The 27,175-nt window shown below is 46.3% G+C and overlaps 1 protein-coding gene across 1 annotated transcript; it reads right to left on the reverse strand.

Moving 5' to 3' along the window:
- Positions 1-2,731: 2,731 nt before the first annotated feature.
- On the reverse strand, positions 2,732-27,151 carry PTPN11 (protein tyrosine phosphatase non-receptor type 11). Its single transcript, XM_021544666.3, has 16 exons — positions 27,019-27,151; positions 22,399-22,521; positions 21,167-21,361; positions 19,928-20,120; positions 18,745-18,861; positions 18,142-18,255; positions 15,439-15,535; positions 14,848-14,927; positions 14,583-14,741; positions 11,550-11,681; positions 10,308-10,462; positions 9,035-9,102; positions 8,752-8,903; positions 6,586-6,698; positions 6,257-6,358; positions 2,732-5,940 (listed from the first exon to the last, which is right to left on the reverse strand). The coding sequence occupies exons 1-15, from the start codon at positions 27,030-27,032 to the stop codon at positions 6,289-6,291; spliced, it is 1,782 nt and encodes a 593-aa protein (XP_021400341.1). The 5' UTR covers positions 27,033-27,151; the 3' UTR covers positions 2,732-5,940; positions 6,257-6,288.
- Positions 27,152-27,175: the final 24 nt, after the last annotated feature.

A 27,175-nucleotide genomic window follows, 5' to 3' on the forward strand; every position in this document is an offset into this window, starting at 1 on the left:
CGTCCCAAATTTGTGATGGGCAGGAGCTGGAAGGACTGGAGCACATCCCACACCCACCCCAGCAGCCACTCCACAAATACAAAACGTCAAATGCACAAAGATCAGTGGGACCAAGGAGTTTGGAAAAGGCACCACTCATCCGTGTTTCTCTCTCCTGGTTTTTAGGCAGCACTTTGTCACCCACAGCAGGAAATATCCATGGGATTGCCATCAAATTAAAAATTCCAGCCAGGAAAACAATCCTAAACTCCAGCTCAGACATAACACTGTTAAATAAAAAGAGCAGAAGGAATCACAGCACTTCCCAGCCTGATTTCCAGCACAATGACACAGATAAGGAGACTGAGAAAAGCGCCAAAAATCCGAAGATTGTTCCTCCATCAGGAGCAAACCTGCACAGAGCCAGGAAAAGAGGGGAGTTGGCAAGATGAGATGTGCTGAAAATGTTGCAGCCCTCCCAACACTTGAGGCATTCCTTGGGAGAGCTGGGATTTTTCACATCAAACGTTTTGATCTTGGAATTGTTCTCCTGCCTGCCTGGCTCCGTGGGGAAAATGGGAAGAGAGCAGCACGTTAAGGATCCTTTGAAGGTATTCTTCCCAAGATTTACCAAAGAGAAGAAACAGAGAGCCAGTGGAGCCTCAGGCCCCTGTTCAAGGCAGATTTCCAGGAGTTGAGGCACAAGAGCCATGCACTGAGCTCCGGGATGATCCCAAGAAAAAGTGAGCATGGGAAGGCTCCAAAGGCACCACCAGGGACATGGGACAGGAATTGCCACCCTGCAAACAGAACCTGATTTGCACCAGCTCTGCCAAGAGGGTTGGGCTGCAAAAACAATTCCTTAGGTCACAGCAAAGATGTGGATTGAAGGACACCTTCCCTTTTCCTGCCCCAATGGGAGAGCAGCCTCATGACTCAGAATTCCCCCAACCCAAAGTGAGCAGGAATTCATCCTGGAGAAAAGTCAGCCAAAGTTTCAAGGGTTTGGGGAGATAAGAAACTCGTCCTTGAGCAGTATCTGATCACCTCAATTTGTACAAACACCGAGAACGCCGGGAGAATAAATGGATTTATACTCACCTACGTGGGAGCAGCAGGAGGGGCTGGAAATGTCCCCACAAAACAGGAAGGGCTGGAAATGTCCCCACAAAGCAGGAAGGGCTGGAAGTGTCCCCACAAAGCAGGAGGGGCTGGAAATGTCCCCACAAAACAGGAAGGGCTGGAAATGTCCCCACAAAGCAGGAAGGGCTGGAAGTGTCCCCACAAAGCAGGACTCAAAGCCAGGAGACACCAAGTGTCACCCCAGCACCATCACTTTCAATCTTCGTCAAAGTTCTCAGATTGGAACAGTCCCTCCCTCCTCTCCTTCCCTTTTCCCTTCCCTCCCCAGCCCTGGAAAGGATTATAAAAGCTGCCAGAGATGGATGCAAACTGTTGGATGTGCTCATAAAAGCAGACCAATCCATCTTCCCCTCTGGGATAATCGCCTCAGAGCCAAGCTGCTGCTCCAGATCCCGGGGCTCTGCCTCCTTCCTGCCATTTCACTGGATTATTCCCAGCATGTGCCCCTGCCATGAGATTAAAGCTTGTTTTATTCCAGATTCTGCTGCTGTTCAACCAGCCCTGCTCGGGCTGAGCTGATTTAGTCCCTGGAAAGTTTCTTTCAGGTCCATTTTTAACGCTCGGCCCTGAAAGGGGGATCGAGGGAGAGGCAACACCGGGTGGGATCTCCCCAGGATTCAAACCCCTTCGTGCAGGCTGATTTCTGGGATCAACAACGCCAAGGACATCCCCAGTGGGAGCATTCCCAATGGATCTGAAAAGTAAAAATCATAAAAATCAGTATTGATGGAGCTAAGAAATGGAAAACCTCAGGGCAGGCATTCACTCCTCTGCTCCAGCCCTGGGACAATGACATTTTGGGAAGTGTGTGGCTCCGAGCACGAGGGAATCAGGAATGCTGAGAGCTTTGGAAGTGGAGGCTGGCACAGAATCCAGCTCCTGCTGCAAGCACCGACCCCTCCTTGGAGTCCCTGCATGGGGCTGGCATGAAAAGACAGCAGAGCCCCAAAAACACACGGAGGAAGAGGTGGAAGGTGGAAGGAAGGAGCAGCAGGAGTGGGAGCAACAGCTCCTCTCCCTCATCCCAGGAGAGCTGGCTGTGGCTGAGTGGGATGTGGAGAGAAAAGGACAGGACTGTCCTTCCCTCCTTCCCAAATCAAACTGATTGTACACCAGGAGCAAGAGGAGAGGCCAAGCCCCAGCCAGCTTTGAGCACGGAATTCCAGAATCCTGGAATGGGCTGGGCTGGGAGTTCAGCATCATCCAGCTCCATCCCCTGCCAGCAGCCCAGGCTGCTGCTCCCTGCCCAATCTGGCCTTGGATTCTTCCAGGCATGGGGCAGCCACAGCTTCTCTGGGAATTCTAACCCCACCCTCCCAGGGAAGAATTTCTTCCCAATATCCCATCCTTGGTGCCTAAGCTGGAGAACACAGGGACTGACAAATCATGGTAAGAAAATGCTTTTTATTTAATTTTTTTTTTTTTTTCTATTTTGAATTACTTTTTTTTCCCTTTTTTGAAATGGAATTTCTGCTGTTCACAGATATGGTTTATTCCTGATAACACAGCTTGGCAGCAATAAAAAAAAAAAAACAACTAAATCAAACCCACTGCAACTGAATTAAACCCCATAAATACCAGCCCAGAAAACAATGGACAACCACCACTATTTCTATACAGGAACTATTATTTAATGTCACATTTTGACAACTGTAAATGGGCTACAGACTGTGGGCAAAAGGCAAGAGGTGAAATCTTTTTGAAACACCAGATGTAGAATAAACAGCTCATTTCTCAACATTTACATGATTCACATCAAATTGATGACATCCTAAATGTATTCCTTCTAAAGGATAGAAATTTTGCAATAAAATATTACATTTCATTTAATACTCTGGTACAATACTTCATACATTGCAGGAAAAAAAAAATAAATGCAAGGCCTATTCCACCTAATAAGATCCTTTTTCATTAGTCTTTAGTACTGCAATAAAAAAAAAAATCACAGTAATGTCATAAATAAACAGGCTTGAAATTATTCATTACCTTTCACTATTGAAAAAGGAGAAATGAACAATTAATTTGAAATAATGGAGTTATGGGTAGAAAATCTAACCCTGACAACACATCTTAGTCCCAGCTGCGAAATTCCTCAGCCCTACAACAAAAAAAAAAGGGAACAGGTTGGATACCTTTGTTAGCTGTGTTCTGGTTAATCATGTCTCAAACACGTCTTTTAGGAGGAAAAAAAGGAAAGTTTGGTCAGGATTAATAGAACCAATCAGGCCTAACAAGAGTTAGCTGAAATTAAAGTGTATTTCTCTAACACATTCAGTAAATGAAGTCTGCAGCAAATCCACACTGGCATCAATCGTTGTGCCTTGGGGTAAATTGTCCCTGTGGGACAAAGGCTTCTCCAAGAGAACCCAGGGATCCCTTTCCCATCCCTGCTCCAGAACAACAGCCAGCACTGCTTCCAAGTGAATTCCCTAAACCTGGGAATCCCTGAACCACACTCACTCATCTCCCCTGAACCAAAGGATGTTTCTCTTGCTGCTTCATCCGCCAAAACCCCGAATTTATTTGCTGGAATTAACGCAGGAAATGCTTTAAGAACCCTCCCTGTCTCTGGTGACAGATTTTAGGGTGCAGGGGCTCCCCTTTGGTGCCCACCAGGTTCAGAACAGGTTCAGAAAGGAGAATTTATTCCTTCAGTCACAACCTTGCAGATCCTGCTCCCCCCTCAGTGACATTCCCCCACCGTGTGCTCCCCGGGATTCCCACACATTCTGCAGCAGGAACTCCCTGCTGCCACGGAGAACAATTCCAAATAAAATCCTCCAGAGGCAGGCTCTGAACGAGGTCAGGAGGCCACGCTGTGCTGATTGCTGCTTGCACAGGTCCAGCCTTTAAGACACTTCACATGAGCTGAGTGCAGAGTTGAGATTCCCTCAGATCCTTTCCTCCTTTCTCCTGACTTTTCCCCTCTGGCTTCCCAGTTTGGAGCAGAGCAGCTCCAAACCCCACCTTGGGTGTGTCCCCACCTTGCTCCAACCTCTGAAGAGCAGAATTTGACTCTGCACAGAGTTTGAGGCAAATATTGAATTACTCCATGCAAATGTCAACACTTCAAGTGATCCCTGTTCAGCAGGAGGGAGCTGGGAACAGGGACAGGCTGGCAGGGATGGAGAACAGGAATCTCACTTCCAAATCACCACATTTCTGTCTCCTCATCTATTCCAATCTAGGAAGGGCACAAGAATTCAGGGCTGGAGCATAAGGCTGTGACAGTCAAGCACATTTATGGTGTGCTGGTGACAGGAGTTCCAAAAAATCAAGTCCCAAAGCCCCGAAAGACAAAAAGGACAAGAGGCCAAGAACAAAATTCTGCTTAACATTAATGAAGCACCTTCATTCAGTGCAAACAAGCTGCTCAAATATTGGAATTTGCAAAGCACTCTGAGGACCAGCTGATGGCATCTCCACCTCTGACAAAGCTGCATTAAGTTACATTCCAGGCTCCAGCAGAATTCCACCAGGAAGGCAAATAACCCCATTCCAACCACACAGGAAGGGTCAGGCATCCTGTGTGGGGATGGGAATCACTCCTCAACACCACTCAAGTCCCAAAACGTCCCCAAAACCAGGGACAAGGTGCTGGGGAGACACCAAGCCCCACTCCTTCAGCCTGGTCCTGCCATCCACAGCTCCAAGGGGAGCTGCTGGTCCAGGGCAGAGCCAGGGGAAGGAATCACATGGAAGCTCCCCAGATCTTCCTTGGGGAGTCTCTGGAAGAGGCTTTGTCTCCCCAAGTGGTTCCAGGTGGTTTTCCATGCACTGGGACAGGAAGGTCCAGGCAGCTCCCAAAGGCACTTGGGGTGGGACAGTGCCCCTGGTGTGGCCTTGCTGCTCCTGTCCCACCAGAAATCCTGGGATCCCTCCTTCCCTAAAAATCCAGGAGGCTCCTCCACAGCTTCCACGTCCCCAGCACAAAGGCAGGAGGGCTCCCTGGTACCAGCAGTGGGTTACTGGTTTCACTGGGTTTAAACATCCTGCAGCTTCTTAATGAACACCTGAATTCTACCAGTTCAGTCTCATTTAATTGAGCACAAAGTCACCACAGAGTGTCCTCACAAACCACCCCCAGGTCACCGAGTCTCCTGAAGGACACAGGGAATTCCTATTCTGGGCACAGATCACAGAAAAGAAACTTTGTTTGATGTAAAAGCAACTTTGCATAAATTCCTCCAAAATAGCCCATCTAGCCACACAGCAAAATTGGAATCAAAGCCACCAATTACCACAAAAAAAAAGCACCTTCATCTCAAGAACTGCTCACCCTAGGAAGCTCAGTCTGAGTTTGAAATGTATCAGGACTAATTTGATCATGCACTTGGTTCTATTCACGCTGGTGATCCACTGTTTTCCAACAATCCACATTGTTCCCATCAGTATTTTACATTTCATGTCACGGATTTATCCATGGCATTGCTCTCCCACCACCCACCCCCACCCAGTGCCTCCCAAAAACCCCACAACTGCTCAAATAAGGAAAAAAAAAAAAAACCCCACTAACAGCCATACTGTGAAACCAAAATACTATTTAAAAAAACAAATGGGTGACAGTCCAACAGTTTGCAGGATTCAAAACTGACTCTACAAAGTAATTGTCTACCTTGTAGAAAGGATTTCCTTTTATTTGGAAAATGAGCAATTGGAAATTGGAGAGAAGAGATAAAAACAATCTTTAGATGCTCTGAAGTTTTGCCTACTGAAGGATTAAAACCGTAAATAAAAAGGTACCAAGCCCTCGGAGTTCACTGCTCACGTGAAGCTTCTTCCATCTCTTTCTTGGCCTTTTAAAAACCATTTTCATGTCTGGGAAAGGAAAAAAATGAAGAATTATTGAGGAAAAAACCCAGAAGTTATTTCTTATTCAGGCATTGTACAGAGAAGTGCACGGCTGTGACTCAAAAAAGCTTAAACTCAACCCAAAGGCTCAACCCTGGCTTAGAAACTGTGTGGGTGCTTAGGCAAAAAAAGGTGAGATTGTGTATAAAGGTCATTAAAATTAAATTGAAATTAGCTTTTGGAACTCAGGCACCCTAATGGGATCAATTCCAAGCATTTTGGGCATTCCCTGGGTTTTCTCTCAAGCCAGGCTGGACACAGCCCCTCCTCTGGCCATACACACCTGCCTTGGCCTGGAAGGCTCTGAACATCTTCTCATCTGAAACTCTTCTGCTGCTGCATCAGCCCCACATTTTCATATACTCTAGCACTATCTTCTCTCATTCTGAAATGAAATCAGGATTTAGTCTCACCAATCTCATTTGAGACCAAATTAAAAAAAAAAAAATCCTATTATACACACCACGTAATTCAGGGACAGTTTATTTTACTTGATTTATTTTCAGAGGAAAGCCCAGGATAACAGGGCAGGCTCTGGGGTAACTCAGCCTCGTTTGAGGTCTCTGAAGATGAGACAGAGCAGCTCAAAACTGAGGGCAGGACTGGACTTACTCTGGACACGTTGGGGTTGGGGTGCAGGGGGGGAGAGGGCTCTGATCCCCGCTCGTCTGGTCCGATAACGAATATTTAATGTTTGTGTACTCGTGACCTTTCCTCTTGCTCTTCTGTGAAGCAAAACACACAACAAAAAGCCAAGTTTGGGGTTAATCCCAGCAACCAATCAGTGAGACAGTGCAGCAGTTCCAAGAGGAGACACCCATGGGTGTTTTTAGGTTTGTGAGGAGAGCTCAGTCCTGCAGTGAACACTGAGCACACCTAAGCCTGGCTCCAGCTGTTGGTGAGACCAAACCTGCAAATCCCCATTTTCCCCCATCCCACCATCTCCAGCAGAACTCACCAACCCTCTGAATGTACTCAATCCTCATCTCCTTGGCAGAGAACTCCCCATTTCATTCTTGAGCAGCCAGTGGGCTTCCCACTGACCTTATTTCCAGCTCGGAGCTGGGGCCAACGGAGCGACACCGTTGTTTGCAGGAGCTCTAATAAAATAATATCTGAGCCCATTAGGTTTGATATAAAAAGCAGCCAAGCTGTTATTTGGATTCTGCACATATGCTCCAGGCTGCAGCCAATTGTGCTGGCACCCAGCTCCAGATCCTGCCAGGGAACTACGCCGGGAAAGAAACAGGAGATGGATTTTTTCCTTTTTCCAGGCATTCATAATGCCTGGAAACACTGAAACCAACAATGTAGACATGGAAGTTTTGCAGAGAATTGGGGTTTGGGGAGGTGGGCGTGGGTTTATTTGGGTTTTTTTTAATGCTGCAACAAGCCCTGAGGGCTGACCCAACCTCACAGCAGAGGCTGATGGAGCCTCCAGGGAGTTCTGGCTCCTGAATTCCCATTAAGAACTTTCCTGGGATTGAAGCTTTTCCAGGATGGTCTCCTGAAAGTCCCTCAGCTCATTCTGCTGTTTCTTAAATCACTCTTAGCCAGCATTTATGACAAAGCTGTCCCGAGCAGTTTGTGGGAACACAGCTTGGGGAAAGTTTTGTTGAGCAAACCTGGATTTGCTTCATTGAACAAAGGCTGGGAGACAAAGGTGGATTGGTGGATCCATGGAATGCAGAATTTGTGGGATGGACCACCAGGACATTTTGTAAGAACCAGCTGATAAAAAGGAACTAACTCAGTAAGTGTTGGAAAGTCCCCAGCAGGGAAAAAGATACTAAAAAGAGTAAAAATCTAATTAGCTTAGAAAGCAAAAGGTACAAATCCCAACTGCCATGAGGTCAGGGCAGGGAGCAGCAGGGACAGGCAGAAAACATCAGTTCTTTATCATAAAACCAGGAAACTGCTGTAAAACCCCCCAGAAGTGGAGTGCAAGGAATTCCCTGAACAGGAAGGGGCAGGGGAAGGTCTTTGTGGTTGTCACCACTTATTCCCAAACATTTCTGATCCCACCACACTCCTGGCAGTGTTTTTTTTTGGATCACCACACTCGCCCTTTCATTTTCCATTCCAATAAACTAATTTCCTACCAATAAACTCCCAAAATTGGAATTGGAGTGTTCAGCATTTGATTTTCCTCTTTGAGGAATGGAGGGAATAAGCTTTGAAATCTCCTTGAAACACAAAGAGCACAAGGTTCTGCTTTGATTAACAGACCCTTATCTTTTATTCTTCCTCCAGAGGAAATTTGATAACAGGAAGGAACTTTGGGGGCAGGGCTGGGGACAGGGAGGGCAGGAGAGAATTCCACTTAAATTAAGGAGGGAATTCCACCTAATATTTTAAAGGGAAAATTCCAATTAGTTATTTAAGGGTGGGATTGCACTCAATAATGTAAGGAGAGGATTCTACCTGATAATTATGGAGAAGATTCCAATTAATTTAAGGAGAGGATTCCACTTCATTTAAGGAGAGGATTCCACTTGACAATTTAGGGAGAGGATTCCACATAATATTTTAAGATGATTTCACCTAATAATTTAAGGAGGGGATTCCACCTAATAATGTAAGGAGAGGATTCCACCTGGTGTTTTAAAGAGAGGATTCCACCTAACAATTTAATTAATTCTTAAGCACAATGAAGTGAAACACAGGAGACAGATCACACCTTCAGACCCAGCCTCCCCACAGCACAATCCCCTACAAATGCCCAGCTCCCTGCTGGGATCCTGGCACGTTCCTGCTGGATATTTGGGATGGACCCACCTGCTCCTCCTCGATCCTGCGCTGGAGGGTCTCGATGTAGTGCTGCACTGCCATGTAAATGAACCTGTACTGGGCCTCTGTCTGCACCATCCCTGAGCGCTGGGACCTCACCATCTGGATGGTCTTGGGGACATCGATGTCACAGTCCACTCCTGGGGACATCCACGGCATTGGGGAAGAGCAGGAAGAGAACCACGGTGAGGGTGGAGCTCACCTGAATCCTCCATCAGCACTCCGGGGGTGGATCCATGCACGGGCAGGGAAATCAAAGGGTTAAAGGTACCTTTCTCTCGGATGATGTCAATGAGGATGTCAATGACAATGAAAGTTCCTGTTCGCCCAATCCCAGCACTGGAAGAATGGGAAAAAAGGGAATTTTCATTGTTTTGCTCTTTCTGAATGCACACCAAAACCCCAACCAAAGGAATTCCAAATTGTAGCCAAGGGCTTCCAAATTACAGCCAGAGTCAAATCAGAGACCTCAGGGAAGGAACAGAAATCAGCACTTCTGTCCCTCAGTGTTTATAAACACCCCTGAATAAAAAAAAACCCTGTAAGGTCAGATCTAACATTTCCTTGCCTAAAAAGCATCTCACTTACAAGCTGAGAGCACCCAAAAAGGACAGAGCCCTCACAGAGGTGGGAAGAGATGCCAGAATTCCCAATGCTCCAGCCAGGACTGGTCCCATCTTCTCATCCAACAGCAGAAATTTTCATTTACACAAAGGTCCACACTCTGAAATCCCTTCCCAAGGGGAGCACCCAGAATGTGACATTGTACAGACAGAAAACAGGGAATGCTGAGCAACTCCCAGGGAAGGTTTTCCTTTTTGAAGGTCTCAGCTCCCTGGGCCAGAAGTGTGGGAGCCCCGGCCTGGTTCAGGGGTTCCGTGTGGTGGAAAAGTCTCTCCTCCAAGCTGTGCTTCCAAAGAAAGGCTCAGCAGTCTCTGTTGTTCAGTCTCATGGCAGTTTATTGTGAGTTATCTAAAAGATTTTCTTCTGGGGCTGCTGTGGTTTGCTCACAGCTCAGGCAGAGGCACACACACACCCTGACATCCTCTCTGACCCCAACTGCTTCTTCTCTTCCCACCCAGGGCTGCTGCTGTCTGTTATATGATATGTGACAAATGTTTACAGTTTTCCCCAATGCCTATTACCTATATTAAATGGTGCTCTTCTATTCTAAACCAATCTGTGAGTGCCAATATCACCAAGAACATGGAAGCAAGGAAGAAGAAAGAGGAGGAACAGGACCGGCCTACATTCCTTCATCTTAAAACTTCTGACCCCCATGTACAAAGTAAAACCCCCCCTATACAGGTGCTAAAACCCCCTTGTACAATACTAAAACAATCTTCCCTCTACTTTGTAACTACTTCTACTATAATATCTAAACTCAAAGTTGGTAAATCACTCCATGGTTCAAACCCAAAATCACAGCTATTTCCAGCTGCCTGCCAGGGTCTCAAATGCTTCTGACCTGGGCCTGGAACCTCCAAAAATGTCTGAGGGGCATTTTGAGTCCCAACAAAAAGGAGGAGTAGCAGGAGCCTCACCTGCAGTGGACCACGACAGGCCCTGCATCAGGGATGCTCTCCTGCTTGTGGTGCACCTCCTCCAGGAAATCCAGGACACCGCCGGGATCGCTGGGGACGCCGTGGTCGGGCCAGGTCCTGAAGTGGTACTGCCACACCGTCCTCTCCGTGTTCCCCTGCAGGAACAGGGACACAAACCCTGCTGCCCCAAACCCAGCTCCTCACGGGCCACAGCTGGGTCAGATGGGGAAGGGGAATGGCCCAAATCCAACCCGAGCTCCACAATTCCCAAAGGAGGGAACAAGCCAGGGCAGCACTTCCTGGCTTGGCACATCAGTTACTAAATCCCCCAAATTAAAATATCGCCAGGTTTGCCAGAGATCAGGGAGCAAGACAAGATTCCTGTACTCCAAAGGTAAGTGGAGATTTTTGGGATACACCATGGCAAAGAAAATTCCATAAAATCCTGCCAGGGCAGCTCCCAGCTATGAAGCAACATCTCTATGTTCAGTCTTGTAATAATAAAATCCCATATTCCTGCTTTTTTAGGGAGGTTCCTACAGGCTGGATGAGCTAAAATAAATGCCAAGACTTTTGCTGCAGGAGCAGGGAATTTTTCCCATCAAGCATCCAGAATTTTTCCCATCAAGCACCCAGAATTCCTGCTTGGCCACATCTTCCATCCCAGTGCCTCCCTCCCTAAGTTGGAAATACAGAGACTCACATTGAGCAGCTAAAATTTCAGCAGGTAAAATTTAACAAAGGGAGGCTTGACGTGACAGGAACCTGTCCCCAATTCCCCTGGTTTGCTTCTCCTCCCTGATCCAAACTGCTCCTTAACAGGAAGTGCCATTTCCACATTGTTTTCTCACCTTTTCACCCCTTCCCTTAAGTGAATTTTCCACACCCTAGACCCACATACAACTTTTCCTTTCAATACAACCATTTCCATAAGGGAGCAAGTGCTTGGCTGGATGGAAGTGTCCTCAGCTAAAAGCATTATCCCTCCTCCCAGATTCCCTGCAAGCTCTGCAGCAGTTCCTCTCCTGCCAAAAGCTGCTTAGGCAGGAAAATCTTCAATTATCCCAAGGGCAAAGAGAAAGATGGATGGAACTAAACGTGGAGCTTCAAAGGAAGGCAGGGCTCCATTTCTTCATCTCTGAGTGCTTTTATTGATTCCAGAGAAATGGGCCAATCCTGCCATTTTTTTCCTTGGGTGATCCACAAGCTGAGCTCAAAGAACAGAGTTCCTCTTGTACTCACCTGGCCAACTTTGGAAAGTTTCAGCTCTCTCAGGGTGTAATCGTGTGCTGCACTCTCCTTCACATTCCGGACACGCATCACTCCGTACTCCTTCAGGGAATATTCATCTGGCCAGTACTTGACACACTTACTCTGCAAGATTTCAAAATATATTAAAAAAAAAAATAAAAAAATAAAAATTAAAAAAAAACAAAACACAAAAAAAACCCACCAAAAAAAAACCCAACCAAACAAACAAAAAACCCCAAAAACCCCAAACAAACAAAAAAAACCAACCCAAAAACCAAAACCAAATTAAAAGAAAAGGAATGATCAGGCAGGAAAAAAAAAAAAGGCTGCATTGCAAACTCAACCCTGAAGCTTTTATTTCAGAGTTCACAGAGGACAATCAGCTGATGAGGTAAAGATTATTTTAATGGGAAGTTTCTCCTCTCTGTAACAACCACTGGATAATTTCAGACAGGTACAGGCCCATCTCTCCTCTTAGCACCTCTTGGGATATTTTGTGCCTGGATATTTCCAAAAGCTGGAGATTAAAATCCTGCTTTTTGTACCCCAAGTCACAGGTCTCAAAATACAGAATTCCACCAGAATCCAGCCCCACAGCCCAAACCCTACAGGCTGCAAAAGAAGAAAGGTCAAAGGTATAAATAATTTCCAGTGGAAATAGAACTTGGATATTTGATTTTCCATGGCTTGCAGCAGAAGGGGCTGACACAGCCCTGGTTCATTCATCAAAGTGGGTTCAGGCTCCTGCAAAGGGAGCAGTTCATGGGTCTGCAGGTCCTAAAATGCAGAGTTTTTGGTGTGCTGCTCCTCCATCAAGATTATCTTTGCCCATGGATAAAATTCCATCAATTGAGGAATAGATTCACCTATCAGCACCTGGGTTTGGCTCCTGTGACAGGCCAGGAACGAGCAGCTCCTGGGAATGCAGCACCAAAGCAGGAATTATTGTAGGAGCAGCTCCTAGCAAGAGCAAACACAGACCAAACACCAAGCCCTACAGAGCAACAGGGTCTATTTGCAGTTATTCTGAATATTCAGGACAAAACATGGCCCAGGGAAGCTGCTCCTGCCAGCCCAAGGCAGAGGAAGATGGCTGAACATGCCCACACAGGCAACAAGATGCTTTTCTGCTATTTTTGCCCTTCTTTCCCTGTCACAAGGGGAGAAGCTGAAGCAAATACTCTGAAACTGAAGCAAATACACTGATTTTGGGGGGTGCCAGCAGAAATAACTTGCAGCTTTCAATGCAGAGCTCTGAGCAGTTGGTAGAGCAAGTTTGAACAGCAACGTGATGTTAAAATAAGCTTTACTCTGCTGGAAGGGTTGCTGAACTGCCTCCAAAAGCCCAAAACTCCTTTAATTTCTAAGGATTTGCTGGTTCTGCACTTTAAAGCACATCCAGGACTCGATGCAGGGCTGGGATGTTCCACAGCTCCTCCCTTCCTCAGGCTATGAGCTCTTGGAGGCAGCTCTGCTGCAAAGGGCTCTCTCCTTCCTGCAAACAGCTTGGCCTGAGATAAAAAAGCTTTGATTTGACATCAGGACTGGTATTTGCAGCTCTTTAAGAAGTGAAATAGGCATCACAAAACAATCAAGGGTACACAAAGAATAAGCAATGCAGCACTGATGAATTAAAGTGTTTTCTCCAGCAAAAGGGCTGAGCAAACTTTGGGAAGAATAATGGAGAAACTGCAGAGGAGCAGAGGCCATTCAGGAGGTTCTAAAGGAAATAATAAATAACTTGAAGGAAGAAAGGTGTATTCAAATCAACTCCATAATTTATTTCTCCTCTTCCAAAAAAAAGATTATCACTGGGAAGGGGGAGCTTCTCCCCCTGTCAGTGAAATCTCAGGAAGGAAACACAAATCCTGTCCCTGTATCAGGGTGATGAAGTGACAGAACTTTATAAAGACTAAAAAAAGATCCACAAGACAAAGTCAAAGACTAAAAACAAAAATACACAGGACAAAGTCCAATGGCTCCAACGAACAGCACCAGTGACAGCTTTGACACCTCAATTAGGGAGAAAATCCTGTAAAATGTTGTGTTGTTTGTCTTCAGTCCACCCACACAAAGTCCCTGGGGGTGAGGAACCCCTGCAATCATCAGTCACTCACACAAAAACTTCACCTTTTAGCTTGATTTTTTTTCCACAAGTGATGCTCCCCTAAAAAGGCAACAGCTTTCTACTCAGAAACAGATGATGAGAATATGGAAGGAGGCAAAAACGTGGACAATAGTGTGTGGAAGAAGCAGAGAAACTTAAAAAGAACAGCAGAGAGAACAGACAGTATTTATCAAACAGAAAAAAGATCAGAAGCAACAAATTCCAAAGATAAATCCTTACAATCCCCAGGAAACTGTGTGTGGCTGTTGCCAGGATATCAATGTTCAACTATTCCTATTCTTTCCTGCCTTGTGTCATTAGAAACCAGAAACAAATTAAAATATCCCCAGGTTTGCCAGAGGCCAGGGAGCAAGACCAGATTTTTGGGATACACCATTGAAGAGAAAATTCCTCTTTGAGAGCATAAAATCCTGCCAGGGCAGCTCCCAGCTATGAAGCAATATCTCTATGTTCAGTCTTGTAATAATAAAATCCCATATTCCTGCTTTTTTAGGGAGGTTCCTACAGGCTGGATGAGCTAAAATAAATGCCAAGACTTTTGCTGCAGGACCAGGGAATTTTTCCTTTCAAGCACCCAAAATTCCTGCTTGGCCACATCTCCCATCCCAGTGCCTCCCTCCCTAAGTTGGAAATACAGAGATTCACATTGAGCAGCTACAATTTCAGCAGGCAAACCTTAATAAAGAGAGGCTTGATGTGACAGGAATCTATCCCAAATTCTCACAGGCACCAATACAAATTCTCATCCCAAATTCTCACAGGCACCTTCCAGAGCTCCAAGGAATCCTGCACCACACCAAATTCCAGCCATAAATCAATTTATCCCAGTCAGCTCAGCTCCTACTTATACTCAAATGTCAGGACCTTTCCCAAAGCCAGCTGGAGTCTGGTTTTACCTTTCCTCTTTCCACTTCTTTTGTGGTCATGACAATAACTCGGGAATTCTCCTGGAACACCATCCTCCAGAAATCATTCACCGTGTTCTGTAGGCAGCCTTGGGTAGCAATGTAACTTTTTTTTGGCTTTGAGTTGTTGCACTTGGTTTCAAACTCAGGCTAGAGGAAAAAAAAACATGAAACCAAAAAATAAACAGCAATTCAACAAACTGTGTGTGATCAGATTCCCTTGGATTTAGGGAGGGGGAGGTGGGAATACACTCACCATAATAATATTAGCATTGATATAGTCTGACACAGGTTCATTGGGATCACCATCGTGGAGAACAACTCTGGTGTGATCAACTGCAAAAATACACAGGGATGTCAAGCACTTGCATTGTACAGTTGTGACCACATAGCAGCTATCAATTAATTATCAGTCTTTGTAAATAAGTGATCAGATTATTCCAAATTGCCTCTTTTGCTTCCTTGAAACAAGTGGCTGTGACCAGCTGGACCAAAACATGACCTGGGAATTCAGGAGCACAGGGACACTCAAACACTAAGTCAAGGCAAAAGCTTGGGACTTGCATGTTGCAGTTCTGTCCCCCAAATTAATCCTCTTAAATGTAAGTATTCCAGCCTGTTGAGTTGAGGGATATGAGGCTTTTAAATGAAAGCTGAAGATAAAAACAAGTATTACAAATACCTACAAAGTGCAAATGTGTGAGCCCAAATTGGAAACCACAGGATAATCCTCATAAGAAATTATCATTAAAGCAAAGCCAAAGGCCAGTGGTACTTAATTAACCCTGTATTAATAAGGAAAATAAACCAGAGTAACATTAAATGGCAATGAGGGGTCGATACTTACAGGGTAAAATGTTTTTGTATCTATTTTTGTTCTTGTTTTCCTGGCGCTGCCCTTCCTTACGGCTGTAGAGGAGTTTGCATTCCTGCTGCTGCAAGGTCTGAGGGGAAAGCACACACAGGGGGGCTCAAAAAAAGCAGGATGGACTGGCCCATGCTCACAGCAAAAAAAAGGGAGGAGAGGGGCATCAGGTGACTACAAATGGGTTCTCCATCAATTATCCCAGTGAAGGAACAACCTGGAGTGGGGATTTCTGGAACACAATGCTCCAGGGACAGCAGCAGTTCAAAACTTGCACAGCCAGGCTGTTTATGGCAAATCTCCCCATTCCCAAAGCTCCCTGGAGCTGGAGGCACCAGGATCCCAACGCTTTGCTCCAAGTTTTCATCCCCAAAGCAGTTCTGGCTCCACTAAAAGGAACACCCAGGTTTTGGAAGCTGCTCCCCTCATCATTCCCACCCTCCAGACTCTTGCTGTTATTTAACTGGCACATTTGTTCATTCCTGTCTGTCTGATACTCCCTCATCTAATGACCTTGGATAATGAGGCTGATCCTAAAGCCAGGGAAAGCAAAAGAAGAGATGCAAAGTTTCAAGCTTGTGACAAAGGACAGAAAACAGCCCCCAGAGAATTGCCTATGGAATCCCAGGCAAAAGGACTGAGAGCTAAACTTTCACAGCAAGTTAAAGAATTGGAGCAATTAAATGTGCGTAGAAACCACATCTTCCTTCCTGGAGTTAATTATCATTGCTTGGAGCATCCCTGAGGAGAGATCCACAAGCAGCAGCGACTCCCAACAAGCCCATTCAGAACTGGAACAACACAACCATAAATCTGAATATCCTCCTCCACTTCCCTACAACATCCCAGCACTAAGCTCAGAAATAACCATTTTTCAGAAGGAAAAAACATTACAAGGGCTGTCAACATTCCTGCCCAGTGGTTCCTGGGACAAGAGGATTCCTGCCTGGAGACAAGTAATTTAAATTCACCATCTGGGCTGGCAGCTCCTGAACAGCACAGACAGGGATCCATGGACAACCTGGAGCTGTTCCCCCCTCCTGCCACCATGGGGGACAGCTGGAGCTTCCCTGAGGGGAATGGAAAAGCAGGGCACTAAAACTGCTACGAGAGGGTTTCATTCCCAAAAAAATAAGGGTTAGTGCTGACCTCACTGACAGCAGCAAAGGGAAAAAAGAAGTGCCATGTCCCACAGGTAAAATATTTTATTTATTGGCTTTTCCTGCTAGACTTTTCCTTCTGTAAGGAAAACACTGAGAAATCCACTCCAAGAAAGATTTCTTCAACGTGTAGCAGAGGTCAGGAAAGAACTGTGAATTAATAGCTCAGTTGTGTTTTGCCAAACCAACGATCCCTTCTCACACACATGACCTCTGCTGACTTCCATCCCTCTCCAGATGGAATTCTGGTCACTCTGACCATTCAGCAGCCCTGGATCAAGGACTGTCCCCTCTCTCTGGAAAGAGAAAGGGGAAGACTTAATCTCATTTTATCATTTCCCAATGCCATCACCTCACCATCTGATATTCCCCTCACACACCTCTGTGCCAATTCCTTCACTTTTCATGGATTAACTTTCCTTCTCCTGGCAATAATCAGAGTAGACTGAAAAGTACATTTAGCTAATGGATATTTCTGATCATAGAGGGTTTTTTCAAGGATAGTCACTTTTCAAATCCATCACTGTTCAGGAAGTTTCTCAAACCAACCTCTCTGGAGCTCCCTGAGCACTTCCCAGTTTCCTGTTGCCATCTGCTGGTGGAATTCCAGACTCCACAGGTGGTTTTGTGTGTGTGAGATATAAACCAACCCATTATAGCCAGCCTGGAGTGTTCCAGACCAGGCTGGATGGGGCTTGGAGCAACCTGGGATAGGGGAAGATGTTCCTGCCCACGGCAGGGGTGGGGAGGATGGGGTTTAAGGTCCCTCACAACCCAAATCATTCCACTATCCCAGGTTGCTCCAAGCCCCAGCCAATCTGGCCTTGGACACTTCCAGGGATGGGGCACCCAGAGCTTCTCTGGGAAGAGTTTCTTCCAAATTCTGGAAGGATTTCTTCACAATATCCCATCTAAACCTCTTCTAGTTTGAAGCTATTCTCCCTATCCTGTCCCTACACATTTTGGAAGAAATTTGGAATTTTGCCTGCAGAGAGAAATGAAACACCCAAACAAACCAAAAATAAACCTCCAGAAGTCCAAGGAATATAATAATAATAATAATAATATAATCCATGTTGTTTCATCCCAAAGCTTTCTACCTCTTCCCAATGGCTTTAAGATCCCCAAAAAACGACCATCAAAAAGCCACAAGGACAAGTTCAATGGATGGGCTGAGAAATGGAAGTTACCCTAAAGAAATGGTTCCCAACTTCCCAAACAGCAGAAGGAACTGGAAGGATTGTCCTGGTGGGACAAACACAGGAGGTTCCCTCAAGGTGGGAAAGATATCCAGGAGGATATCCTGGATAAAAAGCACTCTAAGAATCAGGGGAAAAAAGGCAAATATTTCAAGCCACAAGAATGGAGCTGGCAAAGCCCTGGAGATGGGAGCAAAACCAGGGATCTGAAGTGACGGAGAGGAAGAAACAGCAGGAAGGCAGAACCCAACGTGACTTTAGCAGGGCGAGAGTGAACACTGGAGGAAACACTGGAGGAAACATTCCTTGGAATGTTAAGGAATTACCTCAAACTCTTCCCAGAAGCCCTGCTTGACTTTATCCGTGGTCTCTGCCAGTTTGCTGAGCTCCCTGACTCGGCTCTCGATCTCGGCAGCGTTAATCCGGGTGGTGTTCAGGGGCTGGGGGACACAACAGCCCAGGGTGAGCAAAGAACAACACGGAAAGACAACTCAAACACAAATCCCCTAAGGTGAGGCTATTTTAATGGGGATTTTGGGATCCAGGCCTCTTTTTGGGTGTAAGAGTTTTGGAATTCAAGCAAAGGGCAGTGAGGAAGGGGACAGTGAAAAGTTGCTTTTAAAGCCTCACTGTTTTTACTTAATGTATTAAATTGTCTCATTTCTGCACATGCCCTGCAACTCCTACAGTGCAGGATAACAGCAGGAAATTCTGCACATCAGAGACAACACTCTATCCCTTCACAAGCCTAACAAAAATTGCTTCCGTTGAAATTTTTCATTCATTTAATGAAGTTTTACTCCTCTTTTTTTTTTTTTCTTTTTTTTTGCTTCAGAAAACAAAAAAGTCTTGCAGAACGTATGGAAAAGCTGCATTTCAACAACATATCCTGGAGGTGGCAAAGCTCAGGGGTGGCCTGTCCTTCTCACCTGTTTGAGTTGCAGCACGGTGCCCAAAGTCTCCACCATGGGGTTCTTCTTGTAATGCTCCACCAGATCCGTCAGAGAGTCAAACTTCTCCCCTCCACCAACGTCGTATTTGAGATCCTGAAAAGACAAATGCTCCTCAAAATAAATGCACTTCCCACCACCACAGCCACAGCACCTCTAGGCTGTGCCTTGTTTCAGAAATAACCTCCAGAATCATGTGCAGAAGACTCTACTGAAATCCTTCTGCTAAAGGATAGAAGTTTAACAAATGGAAACACAGACATCCCCAAACATGCAGGACATCCCCTTGAAAATCGATTTATCTGCTTTTTTAGAGGGCTGATTTCCTCTGAACCAGGGTTCAGGCAGCTCTGGAGCTACAGGATGAGAATGCAGGAATTAGGGATTTGAATTGATTTCCAAAACTAAATGTATGATTGGGTCCTGAAAGGCTGGTACTGCCTGGCAGCATCCCACTTTTAAGGAAGCAAATGCCAAATTATTTTCCTCAAAGACATAGATGCTAATTGCACATCAGAGAGGTTTTCTTGAAAAAATAAACATATTCTGATAATTCAACATTTATAGTCCTGGTAGGTCATTTCTACCTCCAAACTACTTCTGTTAGTGCATTTTAGGTGTTTTTATACAATTTAGTTATTGCACTGTCTTTGGGCACAACAGAAGTAAAAGAATAAGAAAAATCCATTACAAAAAATCTATGATTATTATTTAAATAGCAGGCCATTGAGATAGATTAAATATTAAAACTGTAACTTAGTAATATTCCGGTGAAGAACTACCTTATACTAAATAGAAGATTTAGATTTCAGGGCATTCCTTGGAGCGAACAGTCGTTTTCACAGACTGTTGATCATCTATCAGGTGTAACTACCTGAACTGACAGGAGAGAGACATCTGTGGATAGATCTCCATTTATCCCATCACTCCTCTTGTGATAGAATCCACCCAGGAGACTGCAAAGGCTCCCTGAGCACAGCAAAGTCTGATTTGAGCCAGAAGGCCCTGACAGGAGCCAGTCAGCCAAGCAGTCCCCAAAAAATACTGGAATTTTGATGCCATCAAAGGAGTCATTTTGATCAAAGGGATGACCTGCAGCAAGCCCAGGGAAAAGGGGATTGTATCCAGAGCTGCTGGCCCATGGATTCCCTGCTTTTCCTACCTGGCAGTGGATCATGACGTGTGTCACTTTGGATTTGCCGTCGTTGCTCTCTCCTTTGTCATCCCCCGTCCTCACGGAAAGGACAAAGTCCCCAGGGTGGCTCTGGCTCTCCCTCACCAGGAAACTCCCATGTTTTCCTTTCTCTGTCAAGAGTTTCTCAGCTTCTCTCCCAGAGAGATGCCCGTGAAACCACCTGGAAGTGAAGTGACACAGAGGGAGACACCCTGCTTAGCATCCCAGCTGAATCCACTTGCTCCGGGTGTTTATTATGAAATTGAATCCTTCTGTTCACTCAGCAACAGCCAGGTCTAGGGAAAACTTCTCAGCTGGTAAAAATAATAAATAAAATAAGCTTTGGAAGTGTCCAGGTGCACACCAGTGAGGATAGAAACACTTCAAAGCACTTCCATGGAGTTTCCTACAAGCTTCCAGTGAAGCTTTGATTTGGATCCTTCACAAAAATCCCAATAAACACCACTTACACTCCAAACTTCCCCTCAGTCAAAGCATTCATTCTTCTTTTATTTCCTTCATGAAACATTCTAAAATGATAAACTTGTGGAAACTTCATACTTTTGAGACCTCACCCTTCCAACCCATTAGGAACTGGAAAGAATAATCCCAGCAAATCTCAATTCTTCAGGAAATAGGGCCAAAAAAGCATCAATCCTCCCTACCTCTGTTAAGGTATTCTGAGGAGCGAGAAAACTTGTTTGAGTATTTTTCCTCATTTTTTCACTTCTAGGAATAAACAGGTATCTGCTGGTTTAGTTCTGACCCTTGACATTTCCTCAAATCCAGAGTCTCAAATTCTCTTTATTAACCACGCTCCTCAAAACAGGAGTTTGAGGAATCTGAGGATTTGTATGGCCTTCACTTTCTACCCACTGCTAAGAAAAGCACAAGAAGTTATGCCCAGAAATATCCCTGGGAATTCCTTGCAGCAGCAACAGCATCAGAACTTCTCCAATTAAATGTTCTTCCAGTAAAAATAAAGGGAATTATGCCCTCTTTTTCAGTCCTGTTCCACTCAAGGAAGAATGCTGAAGGGAACAGGTACTGAGGCTTGGATTGCTTCACCTTTAACCACATTTATTCACCTATTTTGGAAGGAACCTCCCTGAAACAAACCCAAGGTTGTGGCCACCCTTTTCCCAGATGGAGGCTGAGCGTGAAGAGGGATAAACACAGCATTTATTAAGAAGCACAAGGACATTGAGGTTCCACCACTTCCCTGACCTTTCTGAGGTGGGATCAGCACAGTTGAGGGGATATTTCAGCTCTATGACATCTCCATTCTTTTCCTTGAGCTGCCCATGGTGTTCCATGTAGTACTGGACCAGCTCAGCCAGCGTGGCAAACTTCTCTCCCCCGTAGAGGTCATAGTAGTCACCTGTGTTCTGGATCTTGATGTGGGTGACAGCTCCAGTTCGTCTAAGATTTGAAAGAGAGGACAAAAAAAACCCTCCCCAAGTCAGCTGATCAATCAATCAATCAATCAATCACTTTTACATTTGGTGATGGTGGAGAAATCCATACTCACAATTCCAGCATGGAGCTACTGCAGAAGAGCTGAGCTCCTCTGCTTCAGCCTCTCTGCACACCAGCCAGGGAGAACAGGAGAACAATTCTGTGCTGGAGGCAGCACAAACCCTGCAATTCTGTGCTGGAGCCCCACCAGAAACACCTCAGAGCCACACACAATTCCACACACAGGCACAAGGGTGGAGGATGAGAGGAGCTGAATATTCTGGAGAGACTCAGCAGAGATGGTTTGCTCCTTTCTCCAGAATCCCCAGCAGCTCCCAAGGTGTCTCCCTCAGGAAACATTTGCCTCTGCCTGCTGCCAGTCTCTAATATTAAGGAAGAGCAGCTCCCAGCAGCAATCCCCTCCTGTGCCACAAGCCTGTTATCTCACAAGTGTCCAAGCAGCACAACTCTTATCACCAATCCCACTTTTCCCTTTTCCTTTATCTACTTCCTCTTGCTGTCTTTTCCCCATCCCTACCACGCAGTGTCAGGGGACAACTGTCACAGAAAGCCTATTTTGGAAGCTGAAAAAGCCACAGTTGCCCTTAAAAACTTGCTGACTTTTCCTGTGCAAGGAGGGTCTGGATTTCCTGCTGGATCACTAATTCCCAACACCTCTGCTCCTTCCAGTTGGTTATCAAATGGATTTGTAAAGGGCTAAAAGCAATGTTACTATCAACCTATTTCTGCTTTCCCTGAGCAATTTTGTCCTGCTGTAAAATCAGAATTCACTCCCCTCCAATCTAGAGCTGGGTAAAAGCATTTGAGGAGCTTTTCAGGGCAAATGGGAGAAAAAGAAGAGGGAAAAGTGAACACTAAAAGGTGACCAGAGCATTCTTTCACCTCTTTCAAGGAGCTCATCCACAGCTCTTTCCCCACAGGACAGCAGCAAATTAAGATCATTTCCAACCTGGGGCAAGACTGGGAAGAGCCAAACTCACCTAACAGAGAGTGTGAAGTCTCCTGGGTTACTTTTGCTGGGCCGTGCCAAGAAGCTGCCATCGACTCCTCTTGTTAACAGCAGGTTTTCTGCCTCCACCCCAGTGATATTTGGATGAAACCATCTACAAGAGGTTGAAAAGAAAGAATGTTAATAAACAAACAGCAGGCTTTCAGAGTTAACTCACACAGAGCAATCTGACAGCTTCCAAACTAAGTTTTGCACCTAAATAAAGAAAATTTCTGTTCGTTATTAGTTTCACTTTGCAACTTTATATATTGCAACTTTTTGTAAGCCTAAGAATTGGCTTACAAAATGAATTACATTCATCCCTATTCTGACTGCCTGGATTAAAATGATATCAAAGGTACACAAAATAAACACAGACCAGAAGTGGTATTTCCTTACTCCAGCAAAACACAGCACACAAAGAAACTGAAAGACAAACAGGAAAAATACCTAAAAATAAAACAAAACATCCCAAGTGACACTTGACAACATTTTGAAGGTTAAAAACTGAACAAAACCTCATGGTTTGGGGCACAGCTGAGGGGGTCAGGAAGGAACTCCCCGCGTGGACACCCCACTGCTCTTCCTCCCAGGAATGTGGAGCCGGGGTCGGATCTGTCCCGTTTAAATACAACCACAGAGGAATCTCCTATTGATCCTCACCACCCACAAAGTGCCCTCAATGACTATCCCAGAGCCAGGCAGAGCTGGGGCTGGGCTGTGGCCAACAGCTCCGGGTCCCCACCTCTGGCATTGACTTTGGAGACTTATTTGGAGCCGCTCCATGTCACCACTGCCTCTGCTCTTATCTGGAATTTACCCATTTTTGTTGGAGCCCTGAAGGAGTTCTGCATGGAAGGGTTTGGTGAGGATTTTAGAAGGCAAATTCTAAAAAGAAACCATTGTGGTATAAGCACCCCAACCTCAGCTCAGTCATCTTTTGCACTTGGCAATTAAAAAGCACCTTTAATTTTTCGAGTTAAATCTTCATTCTTGTGCGCTGAAAGAACCCAGCCTGCTCCTCTTTTGTTCATCTCTAGGATTTTCCAAAGTACAACAAAATATATCCAAAACACTCCACAGTCAGGCTCATCACAGGGAGAGAAGTGTTATATCCAGAAAAACTGAACAGCATTCCTGATCCAGTCAGCATTTCAGGCTAAATTGCTAAGTCAGCAATATATAAGAGCACAGGTCTAAATTTAGGGTTATTATTTCAATTGTTGCAATTTCTTCTCTACTGAAAAATTGCCAATATTCTCACCAAAGCCTTCTCTAGAGCATTCTCTTCAGAAATGTTCTGGAGTTTTAGGATTCTAGAAAATCCAAATCTCCAGCAAGAAATTCAAATGGGAATTAGGATCCTTTTCAGAAGTAAATTGTGTGAATCTTCTTGTGAATCTTTTTCCTCCCTTGTTAATAATATTCTACTTGCACCATGAAAATCTAGTGAATAGCCCCCATCTTTCACTGAAGAACAACAAAGAAAATGTCATATTTATGCACAGGACATGGAAAAAATCATCCAGAAATACTTCCAAATTATCACAGCAAATGGGAATGAACTAATGAATAATGTTACATCTATCTAACAATTATTCAAAGATGAAGCAAAGTTCTCACAAAAGAAACTGCATGAGCATCAGTACCTGGCATGAACTGAACATTAATTTACACATTTCAGCCCACAAAAGGTTGTCTGGAGAAGGTGATCATATATTTACCATATTTCCAATCTCAAAATTTTACTTCCATTAGGAGAAAAAAAAAAAAAAAACAACAAAAAATGTGCAGTTTGCAAACTTTTTAAATATGCACAGGATTCAAGAGAAACCTTGGTAAATTTTGGAGTTTATAGCAAAAAAATGTCTAAAGAGGCAGAGGAGAAATTATTGGGATTGCTTCTCCAGATTTATGATGACATTCCATAAACTTCATCCAATGGAATATCTTCTGCATCCCACCCTGAACCTCAAGGAAGTAGCTGTACTTGAGTGGTTACAGCAAAGGAAAATTAATAATTTATGTACAGAGGTGAACACAAATAACCTGCTATGTAACCAGCATTTAAAGGAGAGGCTAAACACACCATAGATGGTTCAAACCCCAAAATCTCTCTCCCACACCCACACCAAGATGCCAAAAGCCAAGTGCAGCGAAGCCAAGCTACACCTGGGAGGGTTTCTTGGTTTCTTGCACTTTATGTAACTCTGGCTCTGCTGGCGCCTCGTCCTCCTGCTCCCTCAGCTCTGTATTTTTGGCTTTGAGTAGGAAGCTGCATTTGTCAGCCACCCCAAATAGCAGAATGGGGGTGTCAGTGATCCCTGCCAGCGGTTCCGGCCGCCAGGAGGATCCTCCTTGAAGTGCTGCCATCCCTTGTGCTCCCAACCTTGGGGCTGCAGCCCTTCCAAGCTGGGAGGGGACAGCCGAGGGCCAGCGCTCCGCAGTGACACCCCCCCTGAGCCAGGACCTGCTCTCACACTTCCTTTTATAGGGATGGAATGCATTTGGGGCTTTTTATCCTGTTTTCCCTGCCCATGTCCCGTGGCAGCAGGTGCAGAGCTGCCCCGGCCAAGGGCAGTAAATGCGGTCGCAGAAGTCACCCAAACCCACGCCCTGGTCAGACTGGCTCCTCACCATCCCTCCCGCAGCAATTCCCACTCGGGGGCTTGGAATACACCGTTGCCAGCCCATAATTAGCTCACAGCAAGGTGGGAATGTTGGTGAGAGGAACCAGTGAAACAGCAGGGGCTCAAAACCAAGAGGGTATCAGCAAAGCAAGGAACCTTCTGATGAAAAAACAAAAAAACCCCAGTGGAAAATCCACCCTTCCCACAATGATCCCTTTTTTGTTATCACGGTCCAGCAAAGACCAGCAGGATCTGTGCTCCCTAAGTCACACACTGCCAGCACATTTCTCTCTTACCAAACCAAAAGAATTAAATCAATACAATTTTCCATGCAGTGATTGGTTTTTTTAATCACCTTTGCAAGAGCAAAGGAGAGATGGAATCAGTTCTGTCTCAGCTGTCACAGCCACAGCACTGGGGATGTGCTGACGGGTACTTTAATTACTCCTATTTATAGGCTCATCAGTTGATATTTCCCAGCTTTTTTCAGTCTCCCTCACAAGTTACAATTTAGGGCTCTAAGCGGAATAACAGCATTTTTCTGGCAAGAAGGAAATTCACAGTGCTGCCAAAAGGTAACTTGTTCCCAGTGTGAGCAGGCATATCCAGAAAACACAACATAGATTAAAAAGCCTCCATATAGTTAAAAAAAACCCAACTACTATAAATGGCCATGAGATTGAAACCAACTCATCCAGATTCACCATCTTGAGCAGAAGAAGAGAGAGGACAACTTACCCTTGAAGAAATTATAATTTAATAGGTATTAGTTAGAGAGGTGAATGAATTGAAATTGTGGCTGCCCCATCCCTGGAAGTGTCCAAGGTCAGGTGGGAGCTTGGAGCAACCTGAGATACTGGAAGGTGTCCCTGCCCATGGCAGGGGATGGAATGGGATGAGCTTTATGGTCCCTTCCAACCCAAACCAGTCTGAGAATCTTAGAACAGATCTGTTAAAAAGGGTAAATATGCCTATACCCTTTTCTGACAATAATTCCACTAAAACCCAACATTTACCCAAATCTCTGAGCCCAAAAGGACACTGGGTACCAGACAAATGTCAAAATTCCTTAAGGACAGTGAGAAGCTACAACAAAGAAATGGGTTTGGCTGTTCATCAGTGCTTTAACGGCGCCACAAGGGTTTGAAATTAGAACGAATGGTGATAACTGGTTAAGAAGGCAGCTGTGGGCAGCTCAGGGATACTCGCTCTGTAGCTGGGCCGTGTTTTAGGGTGGGTCAATCAGCCGTGCTGCCTCCCGACGGAGCAGCACGACCCCTGTGCCTCGGTACCGAGCACATCCCGCACACGAACCATTCACCCCTCGGCTCCAGCGCTCCGCGGGGACACTCACTTGAACCCCCCAAAAACCGGGAGCACCGGCGACGAGACACTCGAAGCCACCCGATCCCTCCACCCCCGGGAGGTTCCGCTGGGACCGAGCGGGGACATCCTCCGGGAACGGGCGGGAGCGGGCACCGGGACATCCCCCCGGGAACGGGCACCGGGACATCCCCCCGGGAACGGGCTCGGGGACATCCCCCGGGAGCGGGCTCCGGGACATCCCCCCGGGAACGGGCACCGGGACATCCCCCCGGGAGCGGGCACCGGGATATCCTCCGGGAGCGGGCACCGGGACATCCCCCCGGGAGCGGGCACCGGGACATCCCCCCGGGAGCGGGCACCGGGACATCTCCCGGGAGCGGGCACCGGGACATCCCCCCGGGAGCGGGCACCGGGACATCCCCCGGGAGCGGGCACCGGGACATCCTCCGGGAGCGGGCTCGGGGACATCCCCCCGGGAGCGGGCACCGGGACATCCCCCGGGAGCGGGGCGCTGCCGGGGCGGCTCCCGGGGGTGCCGCCCGCCCGCAGGGAGCGGCCGCGTCCCCGCACCCCCGGAGCGGGCGCGGAGGCGCCCCCGGAGCCGCGGCCCCTGCCCGCCGCCCTCCCCGCCGGCGCGGCCGCCGCTCCCGCCTCACCTCCGCGATGTCATCTTCCCCCGTGGCCCCGGCGGGTCGCGGTGCGCCGGCCCCCCCGCGCCGCCCGCCGCTCACATGGGGGTCCCGGCGGGGCCGCGGCCTTCGGGCGCTGCGGGGAGCGCGAACAACGGCGGCCTCGGGCCCGCGAGCGCGGCGC

The sequence above is a fragment of the Lonchura striata genome, chromosome 18 (genome assembly GCF_046129695.1).
Source record: "Lonchura striata isolate bLonStr1 chromosome 18, bLonStr1.mat, whole genome shotgun sequence".
Lineage (NCBI taxonomy): Eukaryota > Metazoa > Chordata > Aves > Passeriformes > Estrildidae > Lonchura > Lonchura striata.

Bases quoted from the DNA above. Each gene is read 5' to 3' on its own strand.
- PTPN11 (XM_021544666.3), bottom strand. The intron at 18,862-19,927 runs GTAGGAAAAGCA...TTGTCTTTTCAG, and splicing joins ACGTCATGATCCACTGCCAG to GATCTCAAATACGACGTTGG. The intron at 15,536-18,141 runs GTAATTCCTTAA...CTTTCCCCTCAG, and splicing joins GCTTCTGGGAAGAGTTTGAG to ACCTTGCAGCAGCAGGAATG.